Here is a 19,704-nt window from a genome sequence, read left to right as displayed (position 1 = left end):
AAGCCTCCACAAGCAACATGAAGATAATCCCGCACAAACCTAAGCGGGGAAACGGGTAAATATACACACAGGAATTAAAGCAAATGAAAACCAGGTGTGCATGAACCAAAGACAAAACAAACGGAAAAAGAAAAATGGATTGGTGATGGCTAGTAGGCCGGCGACGCCGACCGCCGAGCACCGCTCGAACAAGGAGAGGAACCACCTTCGGTGGAAGTCGTGACAAGGTATTCAACTGCTGGTTCATTTTAGATATAAAAGAGTAGTATATCCAGTACAAAATAAATTGGGTATTAAGTCAATGCCAACGTTTGGCTGACGCATGCAATCCGTGACATTACAGTTGACTGAGTATGCACGGGGTCCTTGTGACACGTTGATAATCACTATATAATAACATGCATTCAACCGTCGGTTAATTTGACACGTGTTAGATTAGTACCGGTATTCAAGCACCCATGCTCACAAACACAAAGGAAGTCCTCATTCATGTCATATATTTTGTGCCAAACTTTATTATTTTCTGTTCAGCGCTTGTACAAATTCATTTATCTGTATTTACTGTGTGCAAAATGGATAGTAGAACAAAAAATTACCGAACAATACTCCTGAAGGTTTCTTTACAATGCTATATGGTATATTAGATAGTATATGATGAACGTATGGTCATGTCAGACAAGAGATACCGTCTGCCACGCTTCTAGAAAACTTCTCATGGCCTGACAACTTACACTGAGGATGATTTGTCGTTGTGTGTCCACTTGATAAAGTTGAGGCTGTACCGGACATGTTTTTAGCTACTGTCTCAAAGCTGTCGTATTGATCCTGTAGGCCTGCCACATAATGCCTCAATGAACTAACCAAATCAACAGAGTTGCACAAGTCCAGGTCAACTGCCTGCAGTGTAGTACTTGTTTTCTGAAATCACATAAGAATGTTATTCCACATATTGCACAGAAAAGCAATCTTGAGTTTCTACATTTCTTGTTTAGCGCCCTGGCTTCATCACTAGAAGTGAAATGCTGGTTAGTCTCGTCAGATATTTTGTTTGGATAAAGTATAGTTCAGACACAGTCCACTAGTTGCTTGTGCTGACCACCTTGTATTAGATAGTTTTCAGTCTCAATCCATTTATTTACATTTGGCTGTAACCCCACAGTAATTGTCTGCCAGCATGAAACGGGTTTTGAGCAATAATTTAAAAGATTATGTACTAAGGTGAAGAACTCCTCCGTCTCAACGCAACAGTTAAAACCACCAAATTGCATGGTACCCACTCAAACAAAGGGTAATCTCTCTCAGGTGCTACTGAAAACCTCTGTAGACTCCTGACATATTGCTAGCAATATCATAACATTGTCCTCTTCAGTTGTTTATGTCAATGTCCATCTCTTGTAAAACAGTTTCACAGAAATCTGAGAAAACGCTCATACCACATGATACCACATGATGAATGTATGTTGGTCTACATGCAACATTTGGAGTGGAATCCACACTGATTGAAAAGTATTTCAATGTCTTTAATTGACTGATCATTTCAATCACCACCTTCTGTCCCATCAGTTCAATATATTCCTTGCAGATCCCTACAGAGGTAAGAGGGATTTCCTTTGTCTGCATTTATGTATTTCTCTATGTGCTTTTAACAAAGGATCACACTGACTTATTAACATACCCAAATCATTTCTATTGTCAGGACGCCCTAATGTTTCACTATGACCCCTGAAGTCTAACGCTGATATAGCGAGAATGAGGCTTGTTTAGAAAGTTGTTGCCTCACCAGTAGGCTTATCTTGCTCCTCTGCTGTCTGGTCAACTGCTGGCGGTGTGATTGGGAGCTGGTCCACATGATCCAGGCTAGCAGCTAGCCCAGTTGCTGTTGTTGCTAATGTTAGCTCATCATCATCGGTGGCAGTGGCTGTTGAATTCTGTTGAGAGGAACTGGAAGCTGGCTTACTGAAATATCCAGTTAGTTTTGGTATCTTTTTTATTAGCATACCTTGGTCCCGGAACTCTTTCAGCCTCTGTCTTTTTTCTTTTGAACTGGCTCAGCTCGCTACAGTGTACATGACTTTGAGGAACATCAAAAGGTAGCCGCCAAATTATGACTATTAGACACAGCTAACCCATTGCGCCAGAGACAATTCATCAGTTATTACAATTCCAAATATGGACAACATTCAATCAGCTGCTGGCAAACCATCTAATTCCATAAAAATAAATCCAGGGCCCCTAATTTAATTCAGATTTTTAACTGGACTGAACTACAGTCAAGGTTAGCATGTGCATTAAAACTCCCCTGAGTGCCTGTCTGTCATGCAATGTTGCATACCCAACATGTTGAATATGAACAGCGGAAATCCAACAAAACTTTTTGTCGTTTTTGGGTGAGTTACATATCTATTACCAGGCAATTAATATTGTTATTATGATAAATTGTAAGCATAGCCGCGGGAAGTAGGGGTGATGGGGGTGCTGCTGACCCCCTGATAAATTGAAAAAAATATATGTACCAGTCAAGTTTGGACACACCTACTCATTCCAGGGTTTTTCTTTATTTTGACTATTTTCTACATTGTAGAATAATAGTGAAGACATCAAAACTATGAAATGAAAAAAGTGTTAAACAAATCAAAATATGTCTATATTTGAGATTCTTCAAAGTAGCCACCCTTTGCCTTGATGACAGCTTTGTACATTCTCATCCGGGTCGCCCAGGTTAGGGGAGGGTTTGGCTGGCTGGGATGTCCTAGTCCCATCGCGCTCTAGTGACTCCTGTGGTGGGCCGGGTTCATGCACGCTGACACGGTCGCCAGTTGAACGGTGTTTTTTCCGACACATTGGTGCAGCTGGCGTCCGGGTTAAGTGAGCAGTGAGCAGTGTGTCAAGAAGCAGTATGACTTGGCAGGATTTTGTTTCAGAGGACGCATGGCTCTCGACCTTCGCCTCTCCCGTTTCAGCGACGTGACAACACTATAACTACAATAGGATCTCATGAAATTGGGGAGAAAAAGGTGTAAAAAAATATATAATAATAATAAAGGCCTGCTCCTTAACCTGTTAGGGCTAGGGGGCAGTATTGACACGGCCGGATAAAAAAACGTACCCGATTTAATCTGGTTACTACTCCTGCCCAGTAACTAGAATATGCATATAATTATTGGCTTTGGATAGAAAACACCCTAAAGTTTCTAAAACTGTTTGAATGGTGTCTGTGAGTATAACAGAACTCATATGGCAGGCCAAAACCTGAGAAGATTCCATGCAGGAAGTGGCCTGTCTGACAAGTTGTGTTTCATCTTGGCTCTTTTTATTGAAGACTGAGGATCTTTGCTATAATGTGACACTTCCTACGGCTCCCATAGGCTCTCAGAGCCCGGGAAAAAGCTGAACGATATCGAGGCAGCCTCTGGCTGAAACACATTATCGATTTTGGCAAGTGGCCGATCAGAGTACTATGGGCTTAGGCACGTGCCCAAGTCAACCCCATGCTTTATTTTCTTTCGTCTGTTTACCTAAACGCAGATTCCCGGTCGGAATATTATCGCTTTTTTGTGAGAAAAATGGCATAAAAATTGATTTTTGTCACGCTTGTCGTCGGTTAAAGAGGACCAAAACGCAGCAGGTATGTGAATGCTCATCTCGACGTTTTAATGAATACAAAATGAACACCAAAATAACAAACAGAAATAACGATCGACTGACAGTCTGCAAGGCACAAGGCTAACACAGAACAATCACTCTCAATCAAAGGCAGATAGACAACACCTGCCTTCAACTGAGAGTCCCAACCCCAATTAACCAAACATAGAAACAGACATACTAGACTAAACCTAGAATACCTGAAAACCAAACAGTGCCCAAAAACCCCGGAATACTTAAATCAAATGCCCCTTCAACAAACACACCACCCCGAACCACATAAAACGAATACCCTCTGCCATGTCCTGACCAAACTACAATACCAATTAACTTTATACTGGCCAGGACGTGACAATTTTAAACAGCGGTTGACATGCTTCGAAGTACGGTAATGGAATATTTAGAATTTTTTTGTCACGAATTGCGCCATGCTCGTCACCCTTACTTACCCTTTCGGATAGTGTCTTGAACGCACGAACAAAACGCCGCTGTTTGGATATAACTATGGATTATTTGGGACCAAACCAACATTTGTTATTGAAGTAGAAGTCCTGGGAGTGCATTCTGACGAAGACAGCAAAGGTAATAACATTTTTCATTATAGTAAATCTGACTTTGATGAGTGCTAAACTTGCTGGGTGTCTAAATAGCTAGCCCTGTGATGCCGGGCTATCTACTGAGAATATTGCAAAATGTGCTTTCACCGAAAAGCTATTTTAAAATCGGACATATCGAGTGCATAGAGGAGTTCTGTATCTATAATTCTTAAAATAATTGTTATGCTTTTTGTGAACGTTTATCGTGAGTAATTTAGTAAATTCACCGGCAGTGTTCGGTGGGAATGCTAGTCACATGCTAGTCACATGCTAATGTAAAAAGCTGGTTTTTGATATAAATATGAACTTGATTGAACAAAACATGCATGTATTGTATAACATAATGTCCTAGGGTTGTCATCTGATGAAGATCATCAAAGGTTAGTGCTACATTTAGCTGTGGTTTGGGTTTATGTGACATTATATGCTAGCTTGAAAAATGGGTGTCTGATTATTTCTGGCTGGGTACTCTGCTGACAATCTAATGTTTTTCTTTCGTTGTAAAGCCTTTTTGAAATCGGACAGTGTGGTTAGATTAACGAGAGTCTTGTCTTTAAAATGGTGTAAAATAGTCATATGTTTGAAAAATTGAAGTTTTTGCATTTCTAAGGTATTTGAATAACGCGCCACGGGATTACACTGGCTGTTGAGTAGGCGTCCCACCTAGCCCATAGAGGTTAACAAGCAACACAGTTCTGTGCTTTCCACCCGCTGGATCGATGTGAGCACTTTTCTCTGTAACAGATCACATAGCTGTCCATTTGAGTTCAGTTTTAGCAGGCACAATCTGAGTTACAACACCCCATCTCCTTCTCTCTCTCACACACACACACACCAGCTGTAATTATGCAGTACAAAGAAATGTGCGCTATGTTAGCAATGGTCTATTCCTAGGCGCTTGAGTTTCAAGTTTCTACCGATCTGCGTGCCAGTTATGATTTTCGTATGCTCATTTTCATGGAACAGTTTCATTTCAATAGTAGCGTTTTAATTTCTCAAAATCATTTTAACTTGTTTAATAATACAAAAGGGAATTTGATAAAAATCTAAACGTTTAAATCCCACTAATACGAGAGCACCAGCCTTTGCCATATGGACACATTGATTCACCGTGAACCATTGGCGGCTAAAGAAATGAGAGACAGCCTAGGCCAATTTAGGGGTAGTCCTGTAACTTATTTTGTCGACTAAATAAAAACATATAAATCCTGAAAAAATCCTGATGAAAATGCAGGTTATTTCATCTCTCTATAGATACTACGCCTTTCTGCCTCCCTTTCTATCTGTCTTACTAGGTCCAGCCCAATGACTGTATATATATGAAGGTCTGGTAAGCTATTGCTTGTGAACTTGTGATGTGTCTTTCATTAATGTGATGACTATTATTTATCAAATCAACTAACTATATTTAATTGTTACCCAATTAAATTAATCATGTAACAATTAACTCATTCGGAATTTGGGGCACCACGGAAGAAGATGTTTATAGAGTTACCATCGACTTAAACTCTAAAAGATATATATCGATAACAGTCACTTATTAACCTCTATGGGCTAGGTGGGACGCTTGCGTCCCACCTACTCAACAGCCAGTGTAATCCCGTGGCGCGTTATTCAAATACCTTAGAAATGCAAAAACTTCAATTTTACAAACATATGACCATTTTACACCATTTTAAAGATAAGACTCTCGTTAATCTAACCACACTGTCCGATTTCAAAAAGGCTTTACAACGAAAGCAAAACATTAGATTATGTCAGCAGAGTACCCAGCCAGAAATAATCAGACACCCATTTTTCAAGCTAGCATATAATGTCACATAAACCCAAACCACAGCTAAATGTAGCACTAACCTTTGATGATCTTCATCAGATGACAACCCTAGGACATTATGTTATACAATACATGCATGTTTTGTTCAATCAAGTTCATATTTATATCAAAAACCAGCTTTTTACATTAGCATGTGACTAGCATGTGACTAGCATTCCCACCGAACACTGCCAGTGAATTTACTAAATTACTCACGATAAACGTTCACAAAAAAGCATAACAATTATTTTAAGAATTATAGATACAGAACTCCTCTATGCACTTGATATGTCCGATTTTAAAATAGCTTTTCGGTGAAAGCACATTTTGCAATATTCTCAGTAGATAGCCCGGCATCACAGGGCTAGCTATTTAGACACCCAGCAAGTTTAGCACTCATCAATGTCGGATTTACTATAAGAAAAATGTTATTACCTTTGCTGTCTTCGTCAGAATGCACTCCCAGGACTTCTACTTCAATAACAAATGTTGGTTTGGTTCAAAATAATCCATCGTTATATCCAAACAGTGGCGATTTGTTCGTGCGTTCAAGACACTATCCGAAAGGGTAAATAAGGGTGACGAGCATGGCGCAATTCGTGACAAAAAAAATCTAAATATTCCATTACCGTACTTCGAAGCATGTCAACCGCTGTTTAAAATCAATTTTTATGCCATTTTTCTCGTAAAAAAAGCGATAACATTCCGACTGGGAATCTGCGTTTAGGTAAACAGACAAAAGAAAAGAAAGCATTCGGTCGACGCGGGCACGCACCTAAGCCCATAGTACTCTGAGTGGCCACTTGCCAAAAGCGATAAATGTGTTTCAGCCAGAGCCTGCCTCCTTATCGTTCAGCTTTTTCCCGGGCTCTGGGAGCCTATGGGAGCCGTAGGAAGTGTCACGTTATTGCAAAGATCCTCAGTCTTCAATAAAAAGAGCCCAGATGAAACACTACTTGTCAGACAGGCCACTTCCTGCCTGGAATCTTCTCAGGTTTTGGCCTGCCATTTGAGTTCTGTTATACTCACAGACACCATTCAAACAGTTTTAGAAACTTTAGGGTGTTTTCTATCCAAAGCCAATAATTATATCCATATTCTAGTTACTGGGCAGGAGTAGTAACCAGATTAAATCGGGTACATTTTTTATCCGGCTGTGTCAATACTGCCCCCTAGCCCTAACAGGTTAATCGCCTCATATCAGTCTCATTCTGAAAGCCGCATACTCATTGGATCTGCATGAACCCCAGCTTTACTTATGATTCAGCACTACACAAAATCAGTTTCATTATTTATTTACTAGCTAACTAAATATTAACACAGAATAACATAAACACTTAACACACGAGAAAAAGTCCCTAGCCGACTAACAACAGCATGCCTGCTTGCTGAGGGAGGGGTAGATAGGGAGAGACAAAGAGAGAGTCAAACTTATCGTTGATACATTTGGAAACTACCCTCAAAGTAATAATTTACTCTGCACACGAACCACCACCCGTTTGGGTAAGAGATCATGAATGTATTTACATGTAGATGTCTTTGTTCGTCGTTTCTCTGTTGAAACCAATCAATCCATCTATGGGGAAGTTGTAGTGTCCCGCTTCAGTGTAAGGCTCTGATTGTCCACCACAGGTCACAATGTCCTTCTTCTTAGTTGTCTTGGTCTTGTAGTGGAGTGTTCAAATATAACAGATACTCTGTGATTGTCTGAGATGGGATTTTGTCCTTCCCACCTCGTGTCTTTAGTCAAAGTTCTAGGACCAGTTTTATATGCCCAGCTGCAGAATGGCAATGTTAAGGTCTAATCTTCTTCACCTCGTGTGGAGATTCAAAGTTCTAACCATTTTCAGCCATGTAGCCACAGCTACATGTTTTCTGGTCTAAATGAATTATTCAGGGTTCAGCTCCCGACCACTTTACAGGCCAGTAGCAACCTGGCAATGTTTTGGTCTGGTAGGTGAGGTTATCTTCTCATTTAGTGTTGAGAGTTTCAGTGTTTCCAACCATTTCAAAGTGTGTACCATGGTCTCACGTCTTCTAGTATCTTAATTCTTAGCGAGTCCTTTTAAGCACTCTGGTCGGAAAGGGAGGTTGCATCATACTGACACGCTCTTCTGACCTCATTCGGGCGTGGCTACTTAATGTGCAAAGGACATGAAAAGCCATTAACTCATTGGACAACCAAAATCACATTCCTATCGTAACAAAAATTGTTTAATTGTTCTTCATATTGTATTCACAATTTATTGGATGGAAACTTGACAGCCAAAGGGCTTTTCCTTCCTAAGTTACAGTATTTGGTTCATACAGTTTTTAATAATGTCACAAAATGACAAGCAATATGACATGATTATTCTTTAGATACCCACTGACCATTCCTAACATTCCTATCTTAGAAATATTGTTCCAATATTCACTTTTCGGATGTTATGGTTTTGGCGGCAAAAGTCTTCTGGGGGACAAAGGCATTCCTTTGATTGATACTGAAGAGTAGGAGGGAGATTCTCTTCCTCCCTAATTGATGACAAAGTCTTAATTAAGCTGTCAAAACCATCCCAGCCCCCTTCTGTGGGTGAGAGGAGTCTGGTCATCGTCGGCCATTTGTAAATCTGATCTGAGGCCTTGGATCCTCAGCCAGGAGAGTCATGACACTTGCAACATTGTATCAACTAACCTATTCCTGGCCCTCAGAGTTTACGCACCAGGGAGCTCCGGACAGACACAGCTGTCTTTGTGCAAAGGAATGTGTTCAGGTAGGCTATTTCCATTGGATATATGAGAGCATGACATTTTGCCAGGCCTGGTGGTTATCTAGGGGGAGAGTGTTGTAAAGATTTTTTAAATACTGTGAGGAAATATCCTTGAGTTAGTCAAACATCATTGACTAACTCATCAACTAACTCGCTGACTACTAACTGAGAATCTCAATTTATGGTGAGCTCAGACAATCAGACATCCAGTTAACCTATGCTCATCCAGTTAACCCCCCCCCCCCCCCATAAATATAAATACAAAAATAAGACTCATAAATATAAAAAAGAAATAACCAAGACAAACTTAAACTTAACCCTAAACTTAACCAGAACCCCTAGCCAGTGTTCTAAAGTACTTAAGTAAAAAAAACTTTAATGTACTACATAAGTCGTTTTTTTTGGGTATCTGTACTTAACTTTACTATTTATTTTTTGGACTACTTTTACTCCACTACATTCCTACTCCATACATTTTCCCTGACACCCAAAAGTACTTATTACATTTTGAATGTAATGATTTTTTCCCCAATTCAGACACTTGTCAAGACAACATCCCTGGTCATCCCAACTGCCTCTGAAACAAAGTGTAGTATATAAATACAAATAAAAAAAGATAATTGAATTATTACACTATTACCGTATTGCTAACAACAAACACACAAATAAAACTAAATTGCACAAATCCTATAACACACTTATAAAGAAGAGAACCAGATTATTACACTATTGCACTTCAAACAAGAAACACACAAACTAAATTGCACAACTAATTGCAGTACTAATTGCATTAGTACTGTACAAAGTTATAGGTGCGCTATTTGATAGATTCCCCCGCTCCCTCTACCTCGGGCTTCCACTTGGGAGACCTGAGGTCAACCTACCCCCGCCACCTCCCATTCTCGTACTTCTGAGTGGGAATCCTTCCCAGGCAGTGGCCTGCCTAGCACTAGCTCACAAACTAGAATCAGGGCTCCTATTCCGACAAGGTTAATTGACCCACAGTACCACATGATATCATTGACATGACGTGCAAATGAGCGAGAGAAAACCGATCGCGCAAATGTGAAATATTTTTTTATTTTTTTTTTATTGTTTGGGCGCCCCGGCAAGATGCTGCCCTGGGCGGCTGCCCATGTCGCCTATGCCTAAATCCGCCACTGCCCCCCCCCCCCCCCAAACCACGGCATCCACCCTCCACCGTGCTTGTCTAGCCCAGGGAATGGCATCATGCCTGGGGATGAGGTATGGTCCAGGCGGCTTCCATATTTCAGCCTGGCGGTGGCAGCGCTGATGGATGGATTATTAGACGTTTGCCTCCCCTGCTTTGCTCGCTCACTCTGCAGTGACAGAGGTTATTTTCAACCCTGGGAGTATAGTTCCGACGTGGGAGAGGAGGGAATTCTGGCAGGCAGTCACTAACCTGATGGGTGGACTGTGACTGTGTCTCGGGGAGTGTGTTTGACAGAGATGTGTATGTTGGCGTGTTTGTGTGTAACAAGTGTGTGAGCGCGTGTGTGTGTGACACACAGTGATGTTGTGTGTGGGTGTGTCTGTGAATGTGTGACACAGAGATATTCTGTGTGTGTGTGTGTGTGTGTGTGTGTGTGTGTGTGTGTGTGTGTGTGTGTGTGTGTGTGTGTGTGTGTGTGTGTGTGTGTGTGTGTGTGTGTGTGTGTGTGTGTGTGTGTGAATGTTTGTGTGTGCTGAGATGGAGGGGAGATGTATGTCATAGGGTCTATATGCACACAGCCCACGCAGTCAAGTGCTCAGAAATGGGGTGTTCAGCACGGCATAGCATATTAGTCTTTCAGGTGGTGTGTTGTTCAGTACTTTCAGCTTGCCCTTGAAATTGATAGAGCCTATGGTCCCTTAAACTTTGCTTTTAGAATATTGTGAGGAAGTTGGTTTATATTGTTTTAGACTATTCAATTTTAGGAAAAAACGTTTCTAGCATGTCAAAAGATGGCACAGAAGTGGTCCATCAAGTATATAGAAAGAGAGAGGTCCAACCTTGACACGGTTTGGGAGCTGCACTTGGTCCATTTGCTTTTAGGGGTGGCTGCTTTATGACTGGCATATAATCCTGTTTTATTGCTCAGATAGGCATATGCTGTGCCCAAAAAAGGATTTAGCGCTGGCCTGCCCAGGGTAAGCAGCTTGTGGGAGCAGCCGACTATTACCTATTAAGTGCACTTCTTTTGACCAAGGCCCATAGGGCTCTGACCAAAAGTAGTGCACTCTAAAGGGGTTCGGGTGTCATTTGGGATCGCACCACTGTTAAACCCTGACATTTACAGAATATTTGGCCACTCCAAATCTCTGTTTGTCTGGGTGTTTATCTCTGTGTTGTTTATGTTCTAACAACATGAGCAGGCCGATTACATATTTAAAAATCTATAAATCTTGAAAATCTCATGAAGTAATTTGCGAATACCTCAAAGGAGTCCATTTTAAGGTCGATAGAGATCTTTTTGATTTGTCAAGATCTGAATTCAACCTGAAATAACCTTAAATCAACCAGAAATCAACTTGAATTCCACCGGAAATAACCTTAACTCAGGACTGTAATGACTAACACCTTTTCTAGATAGCACCACACTCGATGAACAGCTAGCTGTTCTCAGCGCTGCAGTACAAGTGATTAAAACCTAATCAGTTGAAGATATTAATAAAACTAATGTAGCGGATCATCCGCCCCCATCTTAAAAGGAATTTTCCAGACATACCAGAACTGTAGTCTCAGACAAGAGTATACTCTTCAGGCTAAAGGTGGGGAAAATACAACGAGGGTGTCTTATATGCCTTGGCTGAAAACACAATGAATAACATGGGCCTATTGTAATAAATGTAATACAGATAGTATCGCTCTTTATAAATTGACTCCATTCCTTTCTCCACCCCCACTGGCTCTTTATCGCTCCATCCATCAAATTGTTTCTCGGAGCTAAGCTTGCCTCCAACGGTTGTGTTGATGTGTTTGGGGGCCTAATGCCACACAGGTGGCAGACAGGGTTTCCCTATCATTACCAGTATGTTTTGGTCTACGACCCAAAATTATGAAAGAAAACTTTTCTAATATAGCACAAATGTTCTGTACTGTAAAAAGTCCACAGTGGTCCTGGACATGTAATGCCTCTGTCATTTTGTCCATCTTGGCTCAAGGTTTGACAAAGAATGTCTCCAAAATGATATTCATTGACAGACCATTTTTACTTTGTGTACTAATGATTAACCCTCAGCTATCTTGATCCTCTGCCCTTTGTTGATGGTGATGGTGACTGTCCCTCTCTGTCTCTCCCTCTCTCAACACAGTGCTAGTCCTGTTGATCGTCATCATGCGACGGAGGAAGAAGGAGCCCCTGATCCTGGACGAGGAGCGTGACGTGCGCGAGAACATTGTGCGCTACGATGACGAGGGCGGCGGCGAGGAGGACACAGAGGCCTTCGACATGGTCACGCTCCGCAACCTGAAAGTGGTCCGTGAGAGCGGTGGCAAGACCCGCCGTGATGTCACCCCGGAAGTGCCCACCCTCTTCTTGTCTTCCCGGCCACCGCCAGACAATGGCATCTTCCGCGACTTTATCTGGGACCGGCTGAAGGAGACCGACGTGGACCCATCGGCACCGCCCTACGACTCGCTGCAGACATATGCCTTCGAGGGCAGTGGCTCAGCCGCAGAGTCCCTCAGCTCGATGGATTCCCTGAGCACGGACTCGGAGCAGAACTACGACTACCTCAGCGACTGGGGGCCGCGATTCAAGAAGCTGGCAGACCTCTACGGCCACAGCGATGACGGTAACCTCTTCGCCTCTTAGCCCTCGGTTGAGCCTGCCAAACTGTTGGCACGGACAATCTAACAAATGAGGGAAGGAAACTGAAGAATATAAAGAAGGATACAAGAAAGCAAATGTGAGATGACGAGAAGAAAATGCTCTACTCAGAGGATATTTGATTGGTGTATATAAATGCATCAATGTCGGTGAGAATAACCAATAGGATGTTGGTTTTCCATTCAAAATGTTTTTTGGGGGACTGGCAGGATTTTTCAAAGAATGAACTTTGCGAGATTTTGTTAACTAGATTTAATATGATGGAAATTATGCAAAGCTTAAGACGTTGGGATGGGCTTCAGACCCTTTGGAAGGACCTCAACGCACAAATGTCCAGACTTTCTCAAGTCACGTGACGTTCAAATGTGACGAAAACTGAACCAATATCTATGCTCCAGTGTTGTTACAACAGTGACATTATCAAGTACTCCATCATGTCGTGGTCAAATGAAAACATTGCCTCCTTGAACTGGCCCTGTAGTCTGTCACAGGGTTCACTGTGATCTGCAATATTTGTTTCAAATGTATATTTATAGAACAGATTCTCAATTTCTTTACAAAACAAGATAACTCCATATGGAGTTTACAGCAGTTTTTTTAACAAATGATGGATTTGATCAATTCAAGCTTACCGTGGTTCGTGTTCAGTAGGGATCACCGTAGAAAAATATTTTGAAGCAGAAAATAGAAATGAGTGTTTCTTATTGGACCAGTAGTCTCTGCCCCCTTTCTTAAATTTGGTGCCTAACGAACATGGCAATGATCTCTCAACCATTTAGAGTATCAGAAATAATACATTCCTATAAATGTATGTAGACACCTGCCAGGGATGTCCCTTGTCACACTCAAGTTTTTAATTAACATGCTTTAAGGGTCACAATGCTGCTGAAGGGTTTATGAAGTCTCCCTCCATTGATGCAAGGGAGCAAACACCTCTCACTTACGTTGCTCCATTAACAACTTGACACACAGCATGATGCTGGTTTCTAAGAGTTGCAGCGTAACATTGTTCCCCTAGGTCTAAATTGAATGCAGCGTATTGGTATCTCCAACATTCAAAGCTGTTGTGATGTTTGTTTTATGTATCCTATGAGGTGTTCTAGCTACCATGTTGGTTTAAACTGTGTTTGTTTTTTTAAATGGAAACATAGCTATAGCAGCATGGTAAAATACAGTTAATGTGTTGAAGAACATTTACAGCAGCTGGAAAAGTTTTTGATTGAGAGCTCTTTAGGTTTAGGTTTATTTGAACATCTTGGTATAAATGCAGCAACGTATTGACATTGCATTGTATATATAACATAAAACACATGTAAAAGATACATTTAAAAAAAAAATATTTCACCTTTATTTAACCACGTAGGCTAGTTGAGAACAAGTTCTCATTTGCAACTGCGACCTGGCCAAGACAAAGCATAGCAGTTAGACACATACAACACAGAGTTACACATGGAATGAACAAAACATAGAGTCAATAATACAGTAGAAAACAAAAAGTCTATATACAGTGAGTGCAAATTAGGTAAAATAAGAGAATTAAGGCAATAAATAGGCCATGGTGGCAAAGTAATTACAATATGGCAATTAAAAACTGGAATGGTAGATGTGCAAAAGATGGATGTGCAAGTAGAGATACTGGGGTGCAAAAGGAGCAGAATAAATAAATAAATACAGTATGGCGATGAGGTAGATAGATGGGCTGTATACAGATGGGCTATGAACAGGTGCAGTGATCTGTGAGCTGCTCTGACAGCTGGTGCTTAAAGCTAGTGAGGGAGATGGGAATCTTCAGAGATTTTTGCAGTTCGTTCCAGTCATTGGCAGTCATTGGCAGCAGAGAACTGGAAGGAAAGGCGACCAAAGGAGGAACTGGCTTTGGGGGTGACCAGTGAGATATACCTGCTGGAGCGCGTGCTGCTATGGTGACCAGCGAGCTGAGGTAAGGCGGGGCTTTACCTAGTAGAGACTTGTACATAACCTGTAGCCAGTGGGTTTGGCGACGAGTATGAAGTGAGGGCCAGCCAACGAGAGCATATAGGTCGAAATGGGGGGTAGTGTATGGGGCTTTAGTGACAAAACGGATGGCAATGTGATAGACTGCATCCAGTTTGTTGAGTAGAGTGTTGGAGGCTATTTTATAGATGACATCGCCGAAGTCGAGGATTGGTAGGATTGTCAGTTTCACGAGGGTATGTTTGGCAGCATGAGTGAAGGATGCATTGTTGCGAAATAGGAAGCCGATTCTAGATTTAATTTTGGATTGGAGAGGCTTAACCTCTTACATCTAGACGTTCCGCTAGCGGAACACCTGCTCCAATATCCAATGATAGGCGTGGCGCAAATTACAAATTCCTCAAAAAAACAAAAACTTCAATTTTTCAAACATATGACTCACAGCATTTTAAAGACAAGACTCTCCTTTATTTAACCACACTGTCCGATTTCAAAAAGGCTTTACAGCGAAAGCAAAACATTAGATTATGTCAGCAGAGTACCAAGCCAGAAATAATCAGACACCCATTTTTCAAGCTAGCATATAATGTCACAAAAACCCAGAAGACAGCTAAATGCAGCACTAACCTTTGATGATCTTCATCAGATGACACACCTAGGACATTATGTTATACAATACATGCATGTTTTGTTCAATCAAGTTCATATTTATATCAAAAAACAGCTTTTTACATTAGCATGTGACGTTCAGAACTAGCATACCCCCCGCAAACTTCCGGAGGAATTTGCTAACAATTTACTAAATTACTCACGATAAACGTTCACAAAAAGCATAACAATTATTTTAAGAATTATAGATACAGAACTCCTCTATGCACTCGATATGTCCGATTTTAAAATAGCTTTTTGGTGAAAGCACATTTTGCAATATTCTAAGTACATAGCCCAGCCATCACGGGCTAGCTATTTAGACACCCGGCAAGTTTAGCACTCACCAATATCAGATTTACTATTATAAAAGTTTGATTACCTTTTGTTGTCTTCGTCAGAATGCACTCCCAGGACTGCCACTTCAATAACAAATGTTGGGTTGGTCCAAAATAATCCATCGTTATATCCGAATAGCGACGTTTTGTTCGTGCGTCCCAGACACTATCCGAATGGTAAAGAAGGGTCGTGCGCATGGCGCAATTCGTGACAAAAAAAATCTAAATATTCCATTACCGTACTTCGAAGCATGTCAACCGCTGTTTAAAATAAATGTTTATGCCATTTTTCTCGAAGAAAAGCGATAATATTCCGACCGGGAATCTCCTTTTCGGGCAAACAGAGGAAAAAAATCACAAAGACGGGGGCGGCCAGGTCACGCGCCTAAGCCCACAGTCCCTTGATGGGCCACTTGAGAAAGGCGATAATGTGTTTCAGCCTGGGGCTGGGATGACGACATTCAGGTTTTTCCCGGGCTCTGAGCGCCTATGGACGACGTAGGAAGTGTCACGTTAGAGCAGAGATCCTTTGTAAAAGATAGAGATGGCAAAGAAGTTCCAGAAATGGTCAGACAGGCCACTTCCTGTAAAGGATCTCTCCGGTTTTGACCTGCCATTTGAGTTCTGTTATACTCACAGACACCATTCAAACTGTTTTAGAAACTTTAGGGTGTTTTCTATCCATATATAATAAGTATATGCATATTCTAGTTACTGGGTAGGATTAGTAACCAGATTAAATCGGGTACGTTTTTTATCCAGCCGTGAAAATACTGCCCCCTAGCCATAAGAGGTTAATATGAGTCTGGAAGGAGAGTTTACAGTCTAGCCAGACACCCAGGTATTTGTAGTTATCCACATATTCTAAGTCAGAGCCGTTCAGAGTAGTGATGCTGGATGGGCGGGCAGGTGCGGGCAATGATCGGTTGAATAGCATGCATTTAGTTTTATTTGCCTTTAAGAGCAGTTGGAGGCCACGGAAGGAGAGTTGTATGGCATTGAAGCTCGTCTGGAGGTGAGTTAACCGGTTGAGGACACGGAACCCCTAGCCAACAGCCAATGGCATCGCACGGTGCGAAAACAAAACCAACTAAAATACCACAATTCAATTTTCTCAAACAATCAACTATTTTACACCATTTTAAAGATAAGACTCTCGTTAATCTAACCACATTGTCCGATTTCAAAAAGGCTTTACAGCGAAAGCAAAACATTAGATTATGTTAGGAGAGTACATAAACACAAATAATCACACAGCCATTTTCCAAGCAAGCATATATGTCACATAAACCCAAACCACAGCTAAATGCAGCACTAACCTTTGATGATCTTCATCAGATGACAGTCTTAGGACATTATGTTATACAATACATGCATGTTTTGTTCAATCAAGTTCATATTTATATCAAAAACCAGCTTTTACATTAGCATGTGATGTTTAGAACTAGCATACCCACCGAAAACATCCGGTGTATTTACTAAATTACTCATGATAAACGTTGACAAAATACATAACAATTATTTTAAGAATTATAGATACAGAACTCCTTTATGCAATCGCTATGTCCGATTTTAAAATAGCTTTTTGGCGATAGCACATTTTGCAATATTCTGAGTACATAGCTCGGCCATCACAGCCTAGCTAATTTGACACCCACCAAGTTTGGGTCTCACTAAACTCAGAATTACTATTAGAAAAATTGGATTACCTTTGCTGTTGTTCGTCAGAATGCACTCCCAGGACTTCTACTTCAACAACAAATGTTGTTTTGGTTCCAAATAATCCATAGTTATATCCAAATACCTCCGTTTATTTCGTGTGTTCAGGTCACTATCCGAAGGGTAACGCGCGAGCACATTTCGTGACAAAAATGTCAAAATATTCCATTACCGTACTTAGAAGCATGTCAAACGCTGTTTAAAATATTTTTTTTATGCTATTTTTCTCGTAAAATAGCGATAATATTCCAACCGGGCAACGTTGTATTCATTCAAAGGCTGAAAGAAAAAAAATTGAGAAGTCTCGTGAATGCGCATCTCAGTCTCACTGTCCCCAGGCTGACCACTTACAAACTCTCCTGCTGTTGTACTTTGCCCAGAGACAGCAGACACCCCATTCCACTTTCTGGCGGCTTTAGAGAGCCAATGGAAGCCTTAGAAAGTGTCACGTTACAGCACAGATGCTGTATTTTCGATAGAGATGCAACAGAAGGACAACAAATTGTCAGACAGGGCACTTCCTGTATAGAATCTTCTCAGGTTTTGGCCTGCCATATGAGTTCTGTTATACTCACAGACACCATTCAAACAGTTTTAGAAACTTTAGAGTGTTTTCTATCCAAATATACTAATTATATGCATATTCTACTTTCTGGGCAGGAGTAGTAACCAGATTAAATCGGGTACGTTTTTTATCCGGATGTGAAAATACTGCCCCCTATCCCAAAGAGGTTAACACAGTGTCCAAAGAAGGGCCAGAAGTATACAGAATGGTGTCGTCTGCGTAGAGGTGGATCAGAGAATCACCAGCAGCAAGAGCGACATCATTGATGTATACAGAGAAGAGAGTCGGCCCAAGAATTGAACCCTGTGGCACCCCCATAGAGACTGCCAGAGGTCCGGACAACAGGCCCTCCGATTTGACACACTGAACTCTATCAGAGAAGTAGTTGGTGAACCAGGCGAGGCAATCATTTGAGAAACCAAGGCTGTTGAGTCTGCCAATAAGAATGTGGTGATTGACAGAGTCGAAAGCCTTGGCCAGGTCCATGAATACAGCTGCACAGTAATGTCTCTTATCGATGGCGGTTATGATATTGTTAAGGACCTGACAGCCCTTCTGAAGCTGATGACCATATCCTTGGATTTCTTTTCGTTCACATACAGGCAGTTGGTTTTCCCCATTGGGCCACTGCATATACTGCTGCATGTGTTTGGCCAGGTAGCTTGCCAGGGAGCAAAATCTGTGAATGTGAGGTCATCAGCCTACTTGACAGGATGGATTCTCTTTGGGAGGCTGGAGTCTATGGTGATCATGCATAGCACTAAGAATGTAGGGGAAAGAGCACTCTCCAGCACAGCTGGGACTGGCTGTGAGTTAGAAAGCCATGTTCTCGACCTAACCGTCTGCTTGCGGTTGCCCAGTTCGCTCTTGATAGAGATCCATAGTGAGCGGGTCACCTCATGCTCCACTAGAGTGAGTAGAAGATGGTTTAGGGTGTTAAATGCTCTGGAAAAGCTTATGAAGGTTACATGAACATCCTGCTTTGGCACTTTGTTTGATGCGTTGTGCCAGAGCAGACACTGTTGACCTGTTCTTCACAAAGCCATGTTGTGAAGACTTGATGTTATGAGCAGTCTCCTTCTACAGTATGTTGTGTTCAACCGCTCATAGATTTTTCCCATGGAGCTGAGGAGAGAGATTTGCCTGTAGTCTTGGAGGAAGATGGGGTTGCTCTTTTTTAGGCACAGCACAGATGGACTTTTTCCATTGAGAGGGGGAAGTAGCTGTGTCCCATAGATAAGTTGAAGATATCGCATGGTACTGGTGCAAGCTCCTTACAGTACGTTTTAGGAACCAGGGAGGAATCTCGTCGGGCCTGCAGACTTCTGCCCATTCAGCCACTTCAGATGGGTTTTGATCTGGCCAATGTTGAAACTGGGGGGACAGACGTTTGTAAGCTTGTTTTCAATAGCCTCAATTTCAGGGATCATGCATGTTGTACCTTCCCATACAGAGGAAACTGGGCACTGAGAATGTCACATTCCCTCTGAGAATCCTGTTGATTGAGGGCTAAAAGGTTTTCTCTTGTCTCACTCGCACCAATCAAGCTTTTCAATGATTTGTACTAGCCAGCAAAGTTAGATGACTTCAGCTGTTGGACTTCTGCTTGGAAGTACTCTTTCTTGGCATTTTTCACCAGAGCTGCAACTTTCTGCTGAAGCGGCTTGTATTCTGCTTTGTCTTGACTGTGAAAGACTTTCTGTCTGGATGAGCTGAGGCTGAGTCTGTGTGTGTGGTCATCCATTGCTTGTCTCTGGTGGTCAGTTAGCTTTTTTTGATGGAGAGATTACTATTGAAAGTCATTTTTAGGAAAGAGTTAAGTTCATCTGTCTGCTCTTGGGAGTGTT

At 41.6% G+C, this 19,704-nt stretch overlaps 1 protein-coding gene across 1 annotated transcript in view; it reads left to right on the top strand.

Moving 5' to 3' along the window:
* Window positions 1–17,815, top strand: part of LOC106568679 (cadherin-7) — a 168,766-nt gene extending 150,951 nt beyond the window's left edge. Inside the window, exon 11 of the mRNA XM_014139204.3 lies at window positions 12,117–17,815. Within this exon, the coding sequence (XP_013994679.3) occupies window positions 12,117–12,619 (503 nt within the window). The 3' untranslated portion in view covers window positions 12,620–17,815. The remainder of the gene's footprint in view (window positions 1–12,116) is intronic.
* The last annotated feature ends 1,889 nt before the right edge of the window (window positions 17,816–19,704 follow it).

The sequence above is a fragment of the Salmo salar genome, chromosome 14, assembly GCF_965601325.2.
Source record: "Salmo salar chromosome 14, fSalSal1, whole genome shotgun sequence".
Classification (NCBI taxonomy): domain Eukaryota; kingdom Metazoa; phylum Chordata; class Actinopteri; order Salmoniformes; family Salmonidae; genus Salmo; species Salmo salar.
Note: the sequence above shows the minus strand (reverse complement) of the source record. Positions and strands in the feature narration are given on the sequence as shown.